Raw genomic sequence first — 19,135 nt, forward strand, 5'->3', positions numbered from 1 at the left:
GACTCTTGAGTGGTCATACCTTTAAATCCATAGATGGAAATTTGGTCATGGACTTGAATTTGAGTTTAAGTGCCTTTATATCTATAGATGATAATGTTGGAGTATCTTTAAGTCCATATATGGAGTTGGACTGGCCTTGAGTGGGCATAACTTTAAAACTGGGACTGTGTCCAGGTTTGGATGGGTTTATAACTGAGAATGTGGACATGGCTTTGAGTCTATACATGAAAATTAGTGACTTTAAGTGGGTACACCTTTAAGACAATCTTTGTGAATGTGTGCGTGTCTTTAAGTCCATATAAGGAAAAAAGGGTGGTTTTGAGTGGGCATGTCTTTAAGATTATATATGGAAATTACAGTGGCTCTAAGAGGGTGCCTTGAAGAGCATATATGAGAATCTGAGCATGTCTTTGAGTCCAGAATATGGGTGTGTCTTTGAGTCCATATATGGAATTGGAGTGGCTTTGAGACTGGGAATGAAGGTGTGTCATTAAGTTCACAAAGGGACGTCCGTGGCTCTGAGTGGGTGTGCCAGTGTGTCTTTAAATCCATATATGGATTGGGAGTGGCTCTGAGTGGGCGTACCTCTAAGCAAGGGAAGGTGAATGTGTCTTTGAATTCATATATAGAATGGGAGTGGGACTGAGTAGGTGTAGCTTTAAAACTGAGAATGTGGGCATGGGTTTGAGTTTATATATGGAAATGAGTCATTTTGAGTGGATGTACCTTTTAAGACCATCTTTGGGAATGTGGGCGTGTCTTGGAGTCCGTACATGCAGACGAGAGCAGCTCTGAGTTGGCATAATTTCAAGGCTGCGAATGGGGGTGTGTCTTTGAATTCACAGATGGACTGGGAATAACTTTGCATGGGTGTGTCTTTGAGTACATATATGGAAATGGGAGTGGCTTTGAGCAGGCATGTCTTTACGGTTGGGATTTGTTCGTGACTTTGAAGCCTAGATGAATCCTAAAATGTGAGTGGGTCTGGGTGGGCCACTTTCATTTCCATATATGGACGCAGAGTGAGCGTACACTTAAAAACCATAGATGGGAATGTGGGCGTGTCTTTGAGTCCATATAAGGAAATGAGAGATGAGAGTGGCAATGAGCTGATCTATCTTTACGATTATATATGGAAATGTGGGTGTGCCTTTGAGGACACACAAGTCAATGAAAGTATTTCTGATTGAGTGTATATTTAACTCTAACACTGAATAATAAAAATAACATACTTGAAAGAGTAAAATTTTTATTTTTTTTAAACCAATGCCCTTATAATCCGCCCGCACAGATCTACTGATTTAGACACATATTGTTCATAAAGATGTGGTGATTTGCAGATAAACAGAATAAAAAGGGCTGAACCTCAAGGTGAAAAATAAAATAAAAACCAAAGGAACTTGATATTTCGTCACATTTTTACAACATCTAATAGAAAGAAAAGGAAGGATCAAAGAAACAAGAGTTAACTACGGACACAACGTAAATGCAGAAGTGCAAAAGCGTCACGCTTGTTAACGCGAACGTGACGAACGGAGCGTTTTGAATAAATTACATGACTCATTTATTATTAAACAGCGAAGGTCATTGGTCCCTGAAGCGAGGTTAGTCACTCAGTGCGATGTTCAAAAGCAAGATGGAATACAACGGACATAGCTCCGTAGATATAAACAATAACATGCCATTGTTCTTCAGCGTACACGTGGATATAATACAAATTAATCACAGCACAGAGAATACTGATATATTAGAAATATGCATCATGGGTGATGAACATCTTGGATGAACACCCTGAGACAATTTATCTTATTCAGATCGTTTGATACACGCCGCTTTCCAAACCACAAATAAAAGATAAATAAATAAAATCTTTTAGTCTATAATTTAACTTAATGGAAAAAAAAATGAATGGAGAGTGAATTAAAAAGTGGAGCTCAAGACAGCTCAGAGATTTACATAAGGCCTACGTTCATATTATTAGACTCAAACATTGATTTAAAAAGGTGTCATACTTAAAAATACACATGCTAAAGGTTAGTTAGGTACGCTTAAGAAGAAATGATGCTTGATACAGAACAAATAATACTGATAATGCATATATTGGCCCTGATTTATTTCAACATTCTCCAATGATTTCCAAAGTGAGCTATACCGAAGAGTTTACACCGAGTGTATGAAAAAAATCCATGTCCCAAAAAGCATTTACATAACATAACGTGGCTATATACAAACATTCCATTCATTATCCATTCGTACATGATAGTATATTAAATATTCATCAAAAGTCAACACAACTGCTGATGGAAAAACCGCCCACGCTGAAAACCCCCTACACACACAGTATTGCATTTCCACCGTTTGGTTTAATACAGAGCTCGTTTTATTGGTCAGGATGAGTTTTTTTTTTCATATTTTGCAATTTCTTTTACAAACGTAATCTCCGTTTTTCGTGTTTTCTCCTCTCGCTTGTTTGTCGATGCAGGTTGATATGAGTTGATAAAAAGGGTCTGATCGCGTCATGCGGAAGTCTCGCGGCTTCAAAATTTCAGTCTATAAAATTTATTATGTGTTTATTATGTAAATGATATATTTATATATATATATATATATATATATGTATATATATATTTGTCTTTTTTCATATGAAGCTGTCTGTAGGTGTGCACATTGTCTGTTGGTACGTTCGCATGTACAAAAAAACCCCCTCGAAAAATCCCGTCCTTGAAAAATGGAGAAAAAAACAAAACATTTGTCCTTTAGCTGTAAAATGTCAAAGTTAAGAGAAAGGGAAAAAAACATTGTTTTTTTTTTTTTTTTTTTTTTTTTTTTTTTGGCGTGTTGCTTAATTCACGTAGTAAAGCCAGTAGATGAGATTGAAAAGGGAAAACACGGCGGGGAATATTATCCGTGACCATCGATCGATGGCGTTGACGTCTGTAAGATCCGGGATTTTGATCTTCAGCTGCGAAGAGCGTCTGCGCAGTCGAGCCTTTTTAGGCTGTGCGTTTCGCTCCACGCTGTGCCGCCGTGGTCCGCTCGCCTTCCTGTACTGGATCCCTGAGTTATCCAACATCACGGAGGTGGAGTTTCTCGCATCGCTGACACTGGTAGTGATCTCGTTCCCAGCCACTTCATTATGGATCTCCAGCGTGGTCAGCAGGATGTTCCCCTGAGAGTCCACCTGCGAGGAAAGAGCACAATCAGCACGGCTCTGACGCTCCGTCTCAATGATCTACGATGAAGCTGTGAATCTATAATAGAGATTTTTTTTTTTTTTTCGCTTTTTGCAAACAAAACACATAACACAAGTCTCTGGAAATGAGAACGCTGAATGTTCAAGTCCTAATCTCAGCACATCAGCACGTTATGAGTTATAAAGTGAATTACGATGCAGTTTTAGAACACGAATTATTCCGTCCTGTGAAGTGGATGAGCTTTTCAGATGGATTCGTACAGATAAGCTAGAATGGAAATGATGGTTCTTTAATGGGTGAAAAGGTGAAGCGCGCTAAAGTCATAAATCTGTCCACCTCAGACAAAATGGCCATTTCACAATTTTTATTATTTTAAACTTTCCTGTTTAAAAAAACATTTAAAAATACTGTTAAACTTACTGGTAAAAGATAACTGTGGGGGGGGGGGGGGGGGGGTGAATATTATTAAAACTGTATTGTTGTTTTTTTTTTTAATGCTGTTAAAAAAACTTACCTTAAAAAAAAAAACTTACTGCTAAGAAATGTACTGTAAAAAACTTACCGCTAAAAATCTTAGTGTTATTAATTTACTGTTGAAAAAATTACTTTGTTAAAACTTAAAACTTATGAATAAAAAATTGACTATTAAAAATGTTACTGTTTAGCACTTACGGTAAAAAACGTACTGTTAAGAAATGTATTATTTAAAAAAAACCTACCGGTAAAAATCTTATTGTTAACCATTTACCGTTGAAAAAATGACTTTGTTAAAACTTAATACTTGTTAAAAAGTTTGAATACAAAATTGACTGTTAAAAAATTTACTGTTTATCAAAAAACTTACTGTTAAAGAAATGCAAAATGTTTACAAAATTGTAAATAAAAATGATACTAAAATGTTGAAAATTTTACTGCAAACTCCTTAAAGTTTGCGCTAAATAAAATGGTTCACTTACAAGTAGGCAGTCTTGCACCGTTTATATCTTTTACGACAAAGGACAGGTGAAATTTAGAAACATTTGACAGTAAACGCTATTATGAATTACTGAGATAACTAAATGTAAACGTAATGCAACTGCTGCTACGAGCAATTTAAAATCCAATGACAACTATTTATGTTTGCGGTGATCTGCATCAGAAGAGATTAAATCTAGAGGTTTTGAGAAAAAATTTTAGCTATAAACTAAATAAAGTGTAGTATAAAGGTTACAGAATCTTTTTGACAACAGCTGTCGGTAAAATAGTGTTTACTTACAGCAGTACATCGAATATGAGTTACAGCAGTGCCTACTGTTACTTCAGTAAATATTTTTACACTGTAATAGTTCTGTGTTTATTTGATATTTTGAGTCTATTGATTGAACCGAACGCCACATAATAACAGGCTTACTTACTTAAAAAAGAAAAAAACAAAACAAAGACTAGATCTGTATTCTACTGAACAAAATGAATGTTGCTGTTATTTCCCAAAAGGACGTGCTGAGTATGAAATCTGTTGTTTACTTCTTTTCACCCTTGAATCTCTTTTGGAAAGAGATATAATTACAGATCAGACATCACAGTAATGATGTGGACCGGGATCATAGGAACTCATTACTGCTCATATGAATCTGATCTAAACATGAAGGAATGGAGGAAGGCGAAGCAGCCGGAGAGAAGGAAAGAGAGACGGGGTGTTGTGTACTGTAAATCCACTAAATGCATACGTGAGAAGAAAGCAAGGAAGAAATGAAGCATTGGTGCACGCTTGCTTTAGACAAAAAACACTACATGGTGACAGCGAGAGGCTACGACAATACACACACACACACACACACACAGACACACAGACACACACTCACCCCTCGTGAGTGACGGTGACCTTGTACCTGATTGGACTGTTTAACTCCCGACGCTTTGCAATTCCCTCCCTCCTGAACAGACTGGCCAAAAAAGAAAAAAAAGAAAAAAAGAAAAAAAAGAAGACCACCTTTACCTTTCACACCTGCAGGTTAAAATCTGAATATGATAAAACTAGAGGCCCCGTTGGACCGAGCCCGACACATCAGAAGGGCGGCCATCTTGGATAGAACGCATTTTCAAATGGACTCCATTGCACCAAAACGTACCTCCACACTGTGAAGAGATGCTAACTAAGCAGTAAGATGCATTCTCATGTAAGGTTGTCACAACAAAAGTAAAACATTTCTGAGAATATTTATAGTTTTCAGGAATAGAGGTGCACAGAAATCGAACTAATACGCAATCAGGGAGACGATTGGCGATTTTATCAGCTCATTTCTCTGGAATCTCTCCATCTGACCTGCCTCGAGTGCATACTAAAAGTACACTAACTCAATCATTCGGTTTGATTTCAATGCTAAGAGCTTTGGTCTCGCTCTCTCGCTGGAATCTGGTGTAACTCTATCCATCCGTCTGTGGCTAATCTGTTCTTGCCTCAAGTTCATCATCGTCTCATCAACAAAGATTAGCATTTCTTAAATTACAGCTGGACTACATGTAAAGCAGGTTTACGGGATCTGGGCAGTAACGTGAGGACGCCACGTGTGTGGCAGTGAATGGCAGGAAGCATCACCTTGTTTCCGTCGTATTTAGTGCGGTCGTTGTTGGCTTTCTCTGCCTTCTCTGCCATTTTCTTCTGCATCTGAGGGCCTCGTCCGAAGAAGATATAATTGACAAAGGCGTATTCGAGTAGCGCTAAGAAGACGAAGACGAAGCAGCCCATCAGGTACATGTCTATGGCTTTGACGTACGGGATCTTGGGCAGCGTTTCTCGGAGGTGGGTGTTGATGGTGGTCATGGTAAGGACAGTCGTGATACCTGTGGAAGAATTTTGTGGAAGAGATTTAGCATGAAGCCATTGTTCTTCAAACACTCAAGATGGGGTTAAAGGGATGGAACCACTTATTAACGTATGGACAATGTTTCATTCGGAAACTCTCATAAATAACACTTTTCTCTAAGAGCGTACCGAGTACCAAGAGCTTAATGCGACAGTAAACGCCTGACAGGTTCTAGGTATTAACAAGAGAGTAACGAGAAATAATTCAAACTCTGTACCACACTTACCAGGTTAAACAGGCTGTTCTATGATTCTTCAAGGGTTCATCTTTGCTTCCAAAAAAAGAGTTCTATTTGGAACATTTTCTGATATGGGAACATTTTATTGTAAAGACCTACACTGACCCATGGGAACCATCAGAATTTGTTGTAAGCAGAACATTTTAGGAGGCCAAAAACCCCATAAATATACAATACAGCTTTAAAGAACCCATTTTCCTAAGAGTGCAGTACCAAGAAAGTAAACTGTTATGGTTCTAGGCATTAATAAGGAAATAGTAAGCAATAATTTGGAGTTTGTACCACAAATTTACTCAGTTACTACATACACTCGTAGAAAAAAGGGGTCTTCAATGGTTCTTCAAAGGTTCTTTGTATAATTAAGGGTTCTTAGCTTACAAAAAGTGTCCTATATAGAATCCTTTGTGACAGGAAAACATTTTGAGTTCTACATAAAACATTAATAAGTTTAGAGCCCTTAAAGGGTACTTCAGACTAATTTTGAAGGCTGTAAACCTTCATTACCCAATAAAGCCATAAAGAAACCTTCGAGAACTGTTTTTTTCCCCCTAACAATGTACCAAATATCAAGAGCTGCATATTAAACACCTGACAGGTTCTAGACATGAAGAAGTAAATAATGAGCAATAATTTGGAGTTTGCAAACTCCAATTAAGGCTTACCAAATGAACATGTACACTGTTAGAAAAAGGGGCTCTTCATGGGTTCTTGTGTTTCCCTAACAGAAAAGATTCCAAGTAGAACCCCTAATTATCCAATGAAGCCTTAAAGAAACCTTGAGCCATCCATAGCTGGGAGCCCAAGAGAGTAAAACTGGCTGTACTCTCAGGGAGGGAGCGGTGGCATACAACCTCTCCCCAATCAATCAGACTGACACTAGCCATTAACGGGCATCTGTGAACTCATGCATGCAGAAGTGGGCAGATAGCGCTTTCCTCAGAATGTGATAGCCTTCACCCTCCCTGGTTGGTAGCTGTCATGTGATAGGGATGTCGTGTGATAAGAACCCTTGAAGAACGCTTTTCTTTCTAAGAGCACCCCAAGTATCATAACAGTTTAGCTAAATGTTTAACACCTGACAGGTTCTTGATCTTAAGGAGTAAATAACGACCAGTAAGTCATGTCTTCTGAAACATATACAAGTACTGGTGTATTGTACACTGTAAGTTGCAAATAGTGGTTCTTGCATGAACCATAAACATTCAAGTGAAAGTGAGACATAATGGACATATTGTTGGAGTCTCTGCAGATACAGCGTGTATGGGAAATGTCCTGAAGAGGGGTATAAGTGCAGCAATGATGTGTTCAAACTGTCTGCAATAATCCTCTGTAGTGTCTTATGGTCAGAGATGTTGGAATTACCAAACCAGACCATGATACAACTTGTCAAACCCTCTTTATGGTTCCCCTGTAAAACCTGGTCAGGATGGGCTTTCTTCAGACGCCAAAGAAAATGTAGGCGCTACTGGGATTTCTTGGGAGGGAGCTGGTGTTAGTTGCGCAGGTGAGGTCCTCTGGAATGTTCATCACTCTCCGCTGTGGAGATGTTTATGCTGTGCTGAAACCTAACAGGTCCAGCTACTAAATGCTGAACTTAAGTCTATGAACAGCATTCTGCTTTAGGTGTTCTTCTTGCCAAGCTGGCTTAGAGCCAGGTGAGATCACATCCTCAGTGGATGGGTTGGGGTGGTACTGAAACGGCAGCGAGTCCACTGTGGTGAGGAGACTGGTCCTGATGTAACTCATGACCAGACGCTTGAAGCACTTCATGATGATTGGTGAGAATGCGATGGGACTGTAGTCATTGAGGCATGATGGTGGTAGACTTGAAGCACTGCTTGGCTCAGGGAGATTTTGAAGATATCTGTCAGGACCAGCTGGCTGAACTCCGAACACTCGCCCAGGGATGTTGTAGGGTCCCAAAGCTTTGCAAGGGTTGACTCTGGAGAGCGCCTGCCTCACGTGTGCTGGGGACAAGTAGAGTTCCTGGACTTTTGAAGGACGGGTAGATGTCCTCGCTGGTGCAGTGTTCTGTACATAGGAGGAGTTGAGTGTGTCTGGGAGGGAGGCATCTGTGTCAGCGTCGGTGGTACATTGTGGAACCTTGTAGTCCATGATGGCCCTGATCCCTTGCCACATACACCACATATCTCTGGAAGTGCTGAGGTTGCTGTTGATTTTATCTGCATGGTTGTGCTTTGTCAGACTGATGCCCTTGGACAGACTGGCTCTCACCATCCTCCATACTGCCACATCTCCTGCAGCGTCCTGGGTTTTCATTGCTGTCTGGTTGGTGTGTATGACTGTGAAGTCATCAACGCACTTGTTGATGTTGCCAGTCACTATAGCTGCTTATTCATTTATAACGGTGAGGTTCCCTTTGGTGTTTACCTTTCTGAATATACTTCAGTCTGTGCACTCGAAGCGATCCTGTAGTGCAGCGCTAGCGCCCCCTGGCCAAACTGTGATCTGTTTTGTGTCCAGTTTAGCATCCAGTAATTTGTGGCGTTTGGCCTCCAAAATGGTTCTTCAAGAATTCATTACGGGTTCGTGAAATAGTTAAGTGTTCTTGTGTTCCAAAAATGAGGAAAACAATGATTTTTTTTTTATTGTCATGATATTAAATGTAAGGGCTATAAAAATTCTACTCCTTCTCATTAATTCGATCATAAATCCTCAGTGCAGCTGGAGAAAGATCTTGAATCTAGCATAGTGTAGCGCCATGGTTTTATGTGTGAAATGTTCATTAATAAAAAAACCCCTCTCTGGCATCAATACATAGTCTAGAAAATATTGTAGACATTTAAATAACGTGCCTATAAGGGCCCATGAATTTGTATACAGTTCAAAGGTCACATGACTGTAAAAAGTTTGAGAACCCTTGCTGTAGTGTATGTGCTGAAATATAAAAACCACACAATGCACTGCAGTAGATTAGGGATTGAAAGCTATCAAATCAATCACAATGTACTTTAGAGTTACGATGGGGAATAGGGAGCAGGGAGTAGGATGGCAGGATGGCATAAGGCATCGTCCAGGCTGCAATGAAAAAAAAAAAAGTGATGAAAAGCCTCATGCAGAAATTGGACTAAAAGTACATACGAGGCTGTATAGACAGAAAAGTACACAGAGATTCTGAGATTATTCAGAGACTCAGCCAAAAGAGCCGCGATGAAATATTTCTCGTTTGACAGCTCGGCTCTGCCGCCCACCATGAATCTGGACACTGCGGATGGCTGCTACAGATTGAGCTCTGTCACAGAGAGCAAACGCCAAAAATCCAGCTCTGCTTACTCAATGCAATTACACAATCATGCTGTCAAACACGCCGGTGAATCAGCCACTCGTCACGGCGGTGTATGCATTAAACAACCGCTCGCCTGTTTACCATTTCTCATGCTTTAAATCTCATTTCCATATGTAACAGGAATAGCCGAAGTGGAGGCAGGTGCAGTTTTAACATGCTTCTCTCTGATTAAAAATCAAACCTCAGCTGTACTGATGATCAAAATGAAAAATTTTGTTATTGTTGTTGTTGTAATGATGTATATGTAAACAATAATATTTATTTTCCATACTCAGGACTCCCCAACACCATGATTCCCCAACACCATGATTCCCCAACACCATGATTCCCTAACACCATGATTCCCCAACACCATGATTCCTTAACACCTTGATTCCCCAACACCATGATTCCCTAACACCACGATTCCCTAACACCACGATTCTCCAACACCACGATTCCCTAACACCACGATTCCCTAACACCACGATTCTCCAACACCATGATTCCCTAACACCATGATTCTCCAACACCATGATTCTCCAACACCATGATTCCCCAACACCATGATTCTCCAACACCATGATTCTCCAACACCATGATTCCCTAACTCCTTGATTCCCCAACACCATGATTCCTTAACACCATGATTCCTTAACACCATGACTCCCCAACACCATGATACCCCAACACCGTGATTCCTTAACACCGTGATTCCCCAACACCGTGATTCCCCAACACCATGATTCCCCAACACCATGATTCCCCAACACCATGATTCCCCAACACCATGATTCCCTAACACCATGATACAGTATTTCATTCCTCTTATTTCACAACAAGCTTAGAATTGTCTACGCGTTAAACAATGACGTCATACTCAAATCAATTTACATTTAATGTAGTTTCCCTCACGATAGGGCAGCTGTAAACAGTCGTCCGTTCACCAGCCTCACTTTTCTTCTCTCCCTTGAAGTGAACGCGCTTTATCTGAGTGTTACAAAGTGCTGACACTGGAGACTCCTTCCATAAAGTCTGTATGAGTCCCTGTGAACGAGCCGTTACTATGGAAACGATAATGTATCAGAACGAGCTCGTTAATATCAACCGGCACTACTGTCAGAGCCGCTGTTCTAGAGAATTAATCAACACCTTCTGACCAATCAGGATCCAGGATTCACTGTGCAAAAGGCAGCGTCGGTGTATTTATCTGAAAAGTGCTGTATTATTCTTTTTTAACAAAATACAAAAATAGTTTTTTTGGAAATGTTTGTTTATCAAGTTATTTTGAAAATAAATGTATCTGATGATGCTTTAGTTAAGTATATATTCGTAAGTATATATTCTTAAGGGCAACAAGATGGCATACAGAAGCTTTCCTTGACAACTGACCAGTCAATCCACTGTAGCTGACTTTAGAAAGTTAATTTTCTAACACAAAAGTTGAAATAAAAATATAGCTAACTGATGTTAACGTGCACCTGTTATGGTTTTTCAGATATTACCTTTCATGTAGCGTGTTATAGAGCTGTTTGTGAATGTAAAAACATCCGCAAAGTTTGGGAGTTTTTGACTCCCAAAAGAAGGAATCGATTCTGAACAGCTGAATCGAGTCGTTAGCGATTCCAGACTTTACTTCCTGTACTAACCTACGTAGGTTTGTAACAAAAAGCCCCGCCTCTGATCTTCCTCGGCTGCTCGCTGACAGCGGTAAACCAATTACGACAGACTGGGACATCTGACCAATCAGAGCAGAGTATTCTTTCTGAAAGGAGGGGTTTAGAAGGAATCCTTTAGAACGGATCATTGAATGAATCGTTTGTGACACTGGGGTGAAAAAAGGTCCATTATGAGCACATTAAAGTGTTCTTTGACCTCGGATGCACGTAAAACTATCGTACGATACCTTTAAAACAAAATTAGGCACGTTTCAAATCCATAATAGGTGCTCTTTAACTGTGTACAAGTCTAACAAGTCTAGTTGACGGATTTTTATTTCAGGTGAACAAACTCAAAACCTTCGCTGTTTACCATGACAGAAAGCGAGGACGCCATGAGAGAGGTGAGAGACTACTAATGTGAGACGGGGGAAAGGGGGCGGGGCTTCCAGGGTGTCAGTTCATATCGGAGAGTTCAAAACAAAGACGCCTCCTGATTCATATGACGATTTGACAGCCTCCTGTTTTACTCGGGGGGAAACAGAGAAGGCTATTTTGGTGTGCGTTTGACTGATAATTGATGCGATAAAAAGTACGCAAATCAAATGAAATACACACACACACACACACACACACACACGCATATATGTTTAGAAACAGAAACAAAATGAAACTATAAATACCAAAAATGGAGCCAGTACTTTTTTTTTTTAGATAAATACTACATTTTTGTACGGATAAAGCGAGTCTTTATGACAGCTGGAATGATATCGTGGAGTGCTTAGGTGGTCGTCGTGTAGCCATATGAACACTACTCTAAAGTAAAGCCTTACTGAATCTCTCCATTTCTATTTATAAGCCTGTTATTGCTCAGTCTCCAGCTCCGGCTGCTTAACAATACATATATGATATGATATTATATTAGACCTAACAGCATCAGGCTCTTAATGAAGTAAACGAGCTCCAGCATGGTGATGAGCTTCTCAGAGGCATAGTAACTGCCGTACAGTCTTGCATTTCGGCTCTGTCCCAAAGCTACGAATCATTTCTTTGAGTTAAATTAAAGTATTAAAGTAAAAGGCCTGCCTTTGGGCCTCCGTTCTAACTGGAACCACGAGCAGTGATTAGGAAATATATGTTAATTCTTTCATTTCTTTTTTAGCCTCACAACACCGTTATCCCTTCACGCTAGTCGACAGTGGGCGTGGCTTTAATAGTAGCACCTACTCTGTGTGTTATTTGAACATAAATGTATATTTCTGGTCCATATGCAGTGTGATCGAAACAGATAGTAGCGGAACAATGTTTTTCAGCGAATTGTACTTTATAGATGACTTAGCAAACGAGACATAAAATAAATACATACAAATACTTCAAATAAAAAGTACTTTTAAATGATTGTACTTCTTAATATATATATATATAAACAAAATAGGTTTTTTCCTGATTATATTTCAAAAAAGTACTCATAATTACAGTTCCGTTAAAAATAAAACCCACACTTTTCCCATTTTTTAGATGTTTATAGCTGCTATAACGTAAGCGATAACAAGAACTTGCCAACTAGGACGTGTCATTCTTTAATAATTGAATCATTTTTTTTTAAAATAGTTGGGAAATCAATGTGATGTTACAGGAATAAAACACTTCCGGACGTGCTGTTTTAATAAGTAATCAAGTCTATATCAAATTAGTCAATTTTCGCTGTGTTTAAGATTTAGTACGCACAATGCTGTTCGACTACCTGCTGACAGCGGGACTTACCCACCTGACGAGGGCGATGCAGCGGCGCTTTAATCCTTTCCTCTGTCCAGCTCTCTCACCTCACACTCTACTTAAACAGATCAGCTTCCAAAGCTTCTCGTCATCTCGCTTGCTAACTAGTCGTCGCATACTGTAGCTGTGTTGCATTCCGGGACTTCGGAGTTTGCAGCAACGTCTCCACTGCTTCTACGCTGGATTTCCCATTAATATAATAGCTGGGAAATGGAAATGATGAGAAAATCGGTTTATAGGAGCTACCAGCAAAACCTGGATGTTTGCCATTCCAAGCGCGCTAACAATAATAACGGCACCCTGTGATGTCAGCACAGTGGACGACTGCTAACGTCTCACAGGAATAACCCAGCAGAATACATGGGGAACCAACGGATTAGCACCACAATTACTAAACACGTCATGTTTAATGCGTTTCAGGATGCTCTTTTCTTTTCGACTCCCGACTGAACGCGAAAGTGGTTCAACCTAATTACAAACCGCATGTCTAGTATATTCCAGCTCCCTCAGGAAAACCCTTATCTCCTTAATGAGGCACTATAAAGTGGGCCTGTCCTAATTTCACACAGCTACATTAACGTCTAAAGACACGTTTAGCACGATTCCTGGAATCGCACTGCAGAGACGTGAGCATGACGCGACGGCCCCCGTGCCCAACGATAACGAAGTCTAGGAGAACGCAGAGGCTTTTGTTAGAGAGGGCTTTCTGTTCCTCTCTGTTTTCAACGCTTTAACAAAGACGGCGATTCATCACGTCCTGACTTTTTAAGCTGACGTTACTTACGGTGTAGAAAACATGAAACATGAATTAAGGCACCTACTAAAACCTAGGGTTAGGGTTAGTACTGTTGAATGATGGATTCTGATTGGTCAGGAGGTGTCGATGAATTTTCTACAGTGGCGCAGCTGCAGAGCGCAGGTTTATATGTATGCACTCGTTCTAATACGTTATCGTTTCTATAGCAACGGCTCATTCACAGAGACGCTCCACGTAAGCAGGTGTTTATGTAACATTTATTTATGGAAGGAGTCTCCAGTGTCAGTGCTTTGTAACACTCAGAGGTAAAGTAAAGGAAAGTTTTCGTTTCTCGGTAACACGACCAGCTATGACTTTTCTTCTTCTTTGTCTGATTAACTTAAAGAGAGAGAAAACGGAGCGGCTGGTAAGGAAACGGATAAAAAAAGAAAACGGGTAAAAAGTATGACGTGCTAAAATTCTCTTTATATGAAAAACTTAAATATATCTATCTCTCTCTCTCCCTCTCTCTCTCTTTATATATATATATACTTCCTAAACTAAGACTCTTGATATAGTAACAGAACAACACTGGCTTTTCAGTACACGTACAATCTTCGACACAATGCTCGTAATTCACTTCCTAGTGGCAGCCATGTAGTGTTTATATTTTGTTCCGTGCTCTTGTGGTTGTTCTGAACAAAAATCGTCCAGAATTTAAACCCAGAACCTTTTGCAAATTATGATGGTGGTTTTTTTCTCTCCACAACGGGCCCGTATTTAATCAAATCTCTCAAGGAAAGATTCACTTCCTGTATACATTTTCAACAAATATAATGTAGACACGTGTGTAACTTATACATGGCGAACCTGAAATTGTAACGCTAACGAGCAAAGATATGAATTTACATTAACTATATATATATATATATATATATATATATATATATATATATATATATAAAAAAAAAACACTTTTTTTCTTTACTTCCGGACGCATTCTTTGCGGTCACATCTACAGCAGCAACTAGACCCGAACGTTCCTCATGTGTAGAGTCAGTGTGTGGCTCCGTCATGAAAATACGACTCAATTCTCCACATGAATTGAGAAACTCAAAAGCAGAAAGAGCTTAAAGAGGACGTGAAAGCAGGGTAACACCATTTGCATTATCTGAGCCTCTCACATTTCCATTCGGAGATGACCGGATTCCTAAAGTGTGTGTGTGTGTGTGTGAGTGTTTAATTTAGTCGGAGAGCCCGACAGTGGCCGCGGTAAAGCCGGATGCGGATGTGGAGGATGGATGGATGGATGGATGGATGGCCTTCACCTCACTCTCGGCTCTCTCGGAGTCGTTTAAAGGCGAGATTCATTGCTCCTCTGCAGCGTGCAGGAGGACTGAAATGGAGGTTAAATGTAATTGTTTTCCAGCTGCATCGATCTTTGTGTTTTTACTGGGTTACCTGGCAGGAGAGAGAGTGAAAGAGACCGAGAGAGCTGGGAACTCGTAATGATAATAGCAGGTGAAGTGAGATGTGCATGTGTGTGTGTGTGTGTGTGTGTGTGTGTGTGTGTGTGTGTGTGGGGCCATAGAGACTTTTCCATCCCAATTCAAAGTGCTCTCATTTCACTGCTTAATGTCGTTAATGAGGATAGTCTTGCAAAAAAGTAGACCATCATCCTGCATACCATTTTTAACCCTCCCTCACTTCTCTCTCTGTCTCTCTTCGTCACAAACACACACTCGTCACACTTCATCATGAAACACACACACACACACACACACACACGATCTTATGATCTAAAAATCGCCTCACACTCCCACCTCCGTGTGTCAGTGTGTGATGTGGGAGGGAAAATGAGTTGCCATTTTATCAGCTACACCATATAAGTCATTTAGGTTTAGGTGTAAAATTACTGATAATAGTCATCTGGTTTGAATGTATTGGCACCCTAGTACATCATCCACACTGGGATGAATGGGATGAGCACATATGACTTGGGTATTGGATCATTAGCATGGTTATGTGTTATTATTTGTGGTGAAGGTACATCAGTGTTGCTGTTGTTGTTATTGTTGTTCTTATTGTTGTTGTTGTTGGGGTTTTAAACACCTCTGGATTGAGAAACATTCCATAAGCAATCCAACAGCTATTCTATGGTGCGGCCTTTCTTTTGATGGATGGTATAGAAGGGTGCCAATATTTTGTGCTAGTTTGTAATTCTACACGTACATTTTCTAAAATGAACGCTTTGTGTGAATAAGGTCACTACAGCAAGTGCAAGTATGAAAGTAATTAAATAAATGTATGCACACATAGTATGTATTGTGTTTGACTACCGTGTGTTTATGTAGGGTTGCCAGGTCCTCAGATTTCAGTTCCATTTTGCACACTTTTCTTGCTGCAGTGGGAGTGTCATTTTAATTATATCAATCTTTAGCAGGTAGATATAGATTAAGATGCAGGTAAATATAGATCAGGATGCAGGGAAATATAGATTAGGATGCAGGTAGATATAGATCAGGATGCAGGGAAATATAGATTAGGATGCAGGTAGATATAGATCAGGATGCAGGGAAATATAGATTAGGATGCAGGTAGATATAGATTAGGATGCAGGTAGATGTAGATTAGGATGCAGGTAGATGCAGATTAAGATGCAGGTAGATATAGATTAGGAGATTGATTGAGGAGATATCTGCTGTGATTGGTTGGAGTAACGTGGGCATTAGTGAAAAGCTGTCTTATTTGACTGGCTCTGATTGGCTAGAGCAGTCCCAGTGAAAAACAGAAAATAACTTGTTTTATGGACGTTCCACAGCATTGAATGTAACAATAAATGGATAAATGTTCTTTAGCAACAAATATAGTAATTTTTGGTAAATTGCTGTGGCACTAGAAGAATAAACCACTTGGGGACATGCTGTTATAGGAAAATAATCAACACAACTGTGTTAACAGTAACCCTTATGGTGTGTTTAGTGTGTCTACCTAAAGCTACTCTCGCTGCTGAAGCATCGTAGTTAATCCAGAAGGAGACCCAGGACAGGATGGTGATCAGGATGGAAGGCATGTAGGTCTGCAGGATGAAATATCCGATGTTCCTCTTCAGCTTGAAGCTGAGTGACAGGCGTGGATAAGCTCCTGAGAGAGAGAGAGAGAGAGAGAGAGAGAGAGAGAGAGAGATGGGATATAGACAGACAGGTTATTTATTTCGACAGGCTGTGGAGCCATACTTTATGTTTTGTTTCAGTTTCTATGGAAATGGTGGTGCAGTTTTGCCTCCGTCGCTATGGCAACAGGCAGCCATGGTGTGGTGGAATAAATAGTTTTTTTTCCCTCGTGATTGGTTGTAGTAGCTCAGCCTTGAGCGCTTTCACCACCACAATGAGATGAAAGAGAGGTAAAAAAAGTCAACTTCTTGTTAAAGGACTTTAATAATGACAATACTGACTGCAACAAATGGTGCTGAGGCTGATTCGAGACTGAAAATAAGATGTTAACACCCGAACTGAGTCGAGTTAAACATGGAACATTGAGAAAACAAAAACACACCCACACACAACATACATAATATTCTCACATGAAACAGCTCATGCACACACAGCACACACCGTCCAAATGAAAAATGGACGGAAGGAAGGATCTGATCTCTATAACGTCGTCTTTCCTCGCCCCCTCTGCAAGGTCTGATCCCTACAATGTCATCTTTCCCTGTACACTCAGTGAGGTCTGATCTCTATAACATAGTCTTTCCTCGCCTCCTCGGCAAGGTCTGATCTCTGTACTTGTCGTTCCTCTGCCCCTTGACGAGGTCTGATCTCTATAACATAATCTTTCCATGTCCCCTTACCAAGGTTTGAACTCTGCAACCATTGTCTTTCCCCTCCTCCTTCATGAAGTCTGATCTCTATAACGTCCTCTTTCCCTGCCCCCTCAGAGAGGTTTGATTTCTATAACATTGTCTTTCCCCTCCTCCTCAGCAAGTTCTGATCTCTGTGATATCATCTTTCCTCTCCTCTGTGAGGTCTGATCACTATAACGTCCCCTGGCCCTGCTCCCTTATTGAGATCTGATCTCTACAACGTCATCTTTCCCTGCTCCCTCAGTGAGGTCTGATCTCTATAACGTCCTCTTGCCCTGCTCCCTCAGTGAGGTCTGATCTCTATAACATCCTCTTGCCCTGCTCCCTCAGTGAGGTCTGATCTTGATAACGTCCTCTTTCCCTGCTCCCTCAGTGAGGTCTAATCTCTATAACATCCTCGTGTCCTGCTCCCTCAGTGAGGTCTGATCTCTATAATGGCCTCTTTCCCTGCTCCCCCAGTGAGGTCTGATGTCTACAACGTGCTCTTGCCTTGCTCCCTCAGTGAGGTCTGACCTCTATAACGTCCTCTTTCCCTGCTCCCTCAGTGAGGTCTGATCTCGATAACATCCTCTTTCCCTGCTCCCTCAGTGAGGTCTGACCTCTATAACGTCCTCTTTCCCTGCTCCCTCAGTGAGGTCTGACCTCTATAACGTCCTCTTTCCCTGCTCCCTCAGTGAGGTCTGACCTCTATAACGTCCTCTTTCCCTGCTCCCTCAGTGAGGTCTGATCTCGATAACATCCTCTTTCCCTGCTCCCTCAGTGAGTTCTGATCTCTATAACGTCCTCTTTCCCTGCTCCCTCAGTGAGGTCTGATCTCGATAACATCCTCTTTCCCTGCTCCCTCAGTGAGTTCTGATCTCTATAACGTCCTCTTTCCCTGCTCCCTCAGTGAGGTCTGATCTCGATAACATCCTCTTTCCCTGCTCCCTCAGTGAGTTCTGATCTCTATAACGTCCTCTTTCCCTGCTCCCTCAATGATGTCTGATCTCTATAACGTCCTCTTTCCCTGCTCCCTCAATGATGTCTGATCTCTATAACAGCCTCTTTCCCTGCTCCCTCAGTGATGTCTGATCTCTATAACGGCCTCTTTCCCCACTCCCTCAGCAAGGTCTGATTTCTATAACATCCCACCATACCCTCGATTCCCACATAGAGATGATGTTCAACATTCCGGTAATTCCGAAGTGGGAATAATTATTAGTGTGCCAGTTCTCTAGCTCTACAGGGGAATAATTTATGCAGTGGTGCTTCTGCTTCCTGAATGTATGACACAGTGGATGGAGTGCTTCTCTTGTCTCTCTCACTCTCTTTTTAATAGTGTGAAGAAATGGGGAAGTAATCATCCCTCCATCATCGCTGGTCTAAGCTGGTGTTTCTACGACTGGGGGGTGAGACGCTTGACGCAAAGCCAGTAATTAACCTCGCCTCGGAATGTAGCCATCCCTGAGCTCAACCAAGCTCGAAAATATAACACCCTCTCATTGTCACATCAAAACCAGAGGAGTTATTTGTTTATTTGTTTGTTCAGACATAAAAAAA

At 40.7% G+C, this 19,135-nt stretch overlaps 1 protein-coding gene across 1 annotated transcript in view; it reads right to left on the reverse strand.

The window, feature by feature from the left end:
- Window positions 1–2,842: 2,842 nt before the first annotated feature.
- gabrb3 (gamma-aminobutyric acid type A receptor subunit beta3) overlaps window positions 2,843–19,135 on the reverse strand; it is a 53,821-nt gene continuing 37,528 nt past the window's right edge. The window contains exons 7-10 of the mRNA XM_053635862.1: window positions 16,723–16,875; window positions 5,770–6,014; window positions 5,036–5,116; window positions 2,843–3,181 (exon numbers count right to left, since the gene is read on the reverse strand). Of these exons, the coding sequence (XP_053491837.1) occupies window positions 2,843–3,181; window positions 5,036–5,116; window positions 5,770–6,014; window positions 16,723–16,875 (818 nt within the window). The remainder of the gene's footprint in view (window positions 3,182–5,035; window positions 5,117–5,769; window positions 6,015–16,722; window positions 16,876–19,135) is intronic.

Source organism: Ictalurus furcatus, chromosome 11 (genome assembly GCF_023375685.1).
Source record: "Ictalurus furcatus strain D&B chromosome 11, Billie_1.0, whole genome shotgun sequence".
NCBI classification, from domain to species: domain Eukaryota; kingdom Metazoa; phylum Chordata; class Actinopteri; order Siluriformes; family Ictaluridae; genus Ictalurus; species Ictalurus furcatus.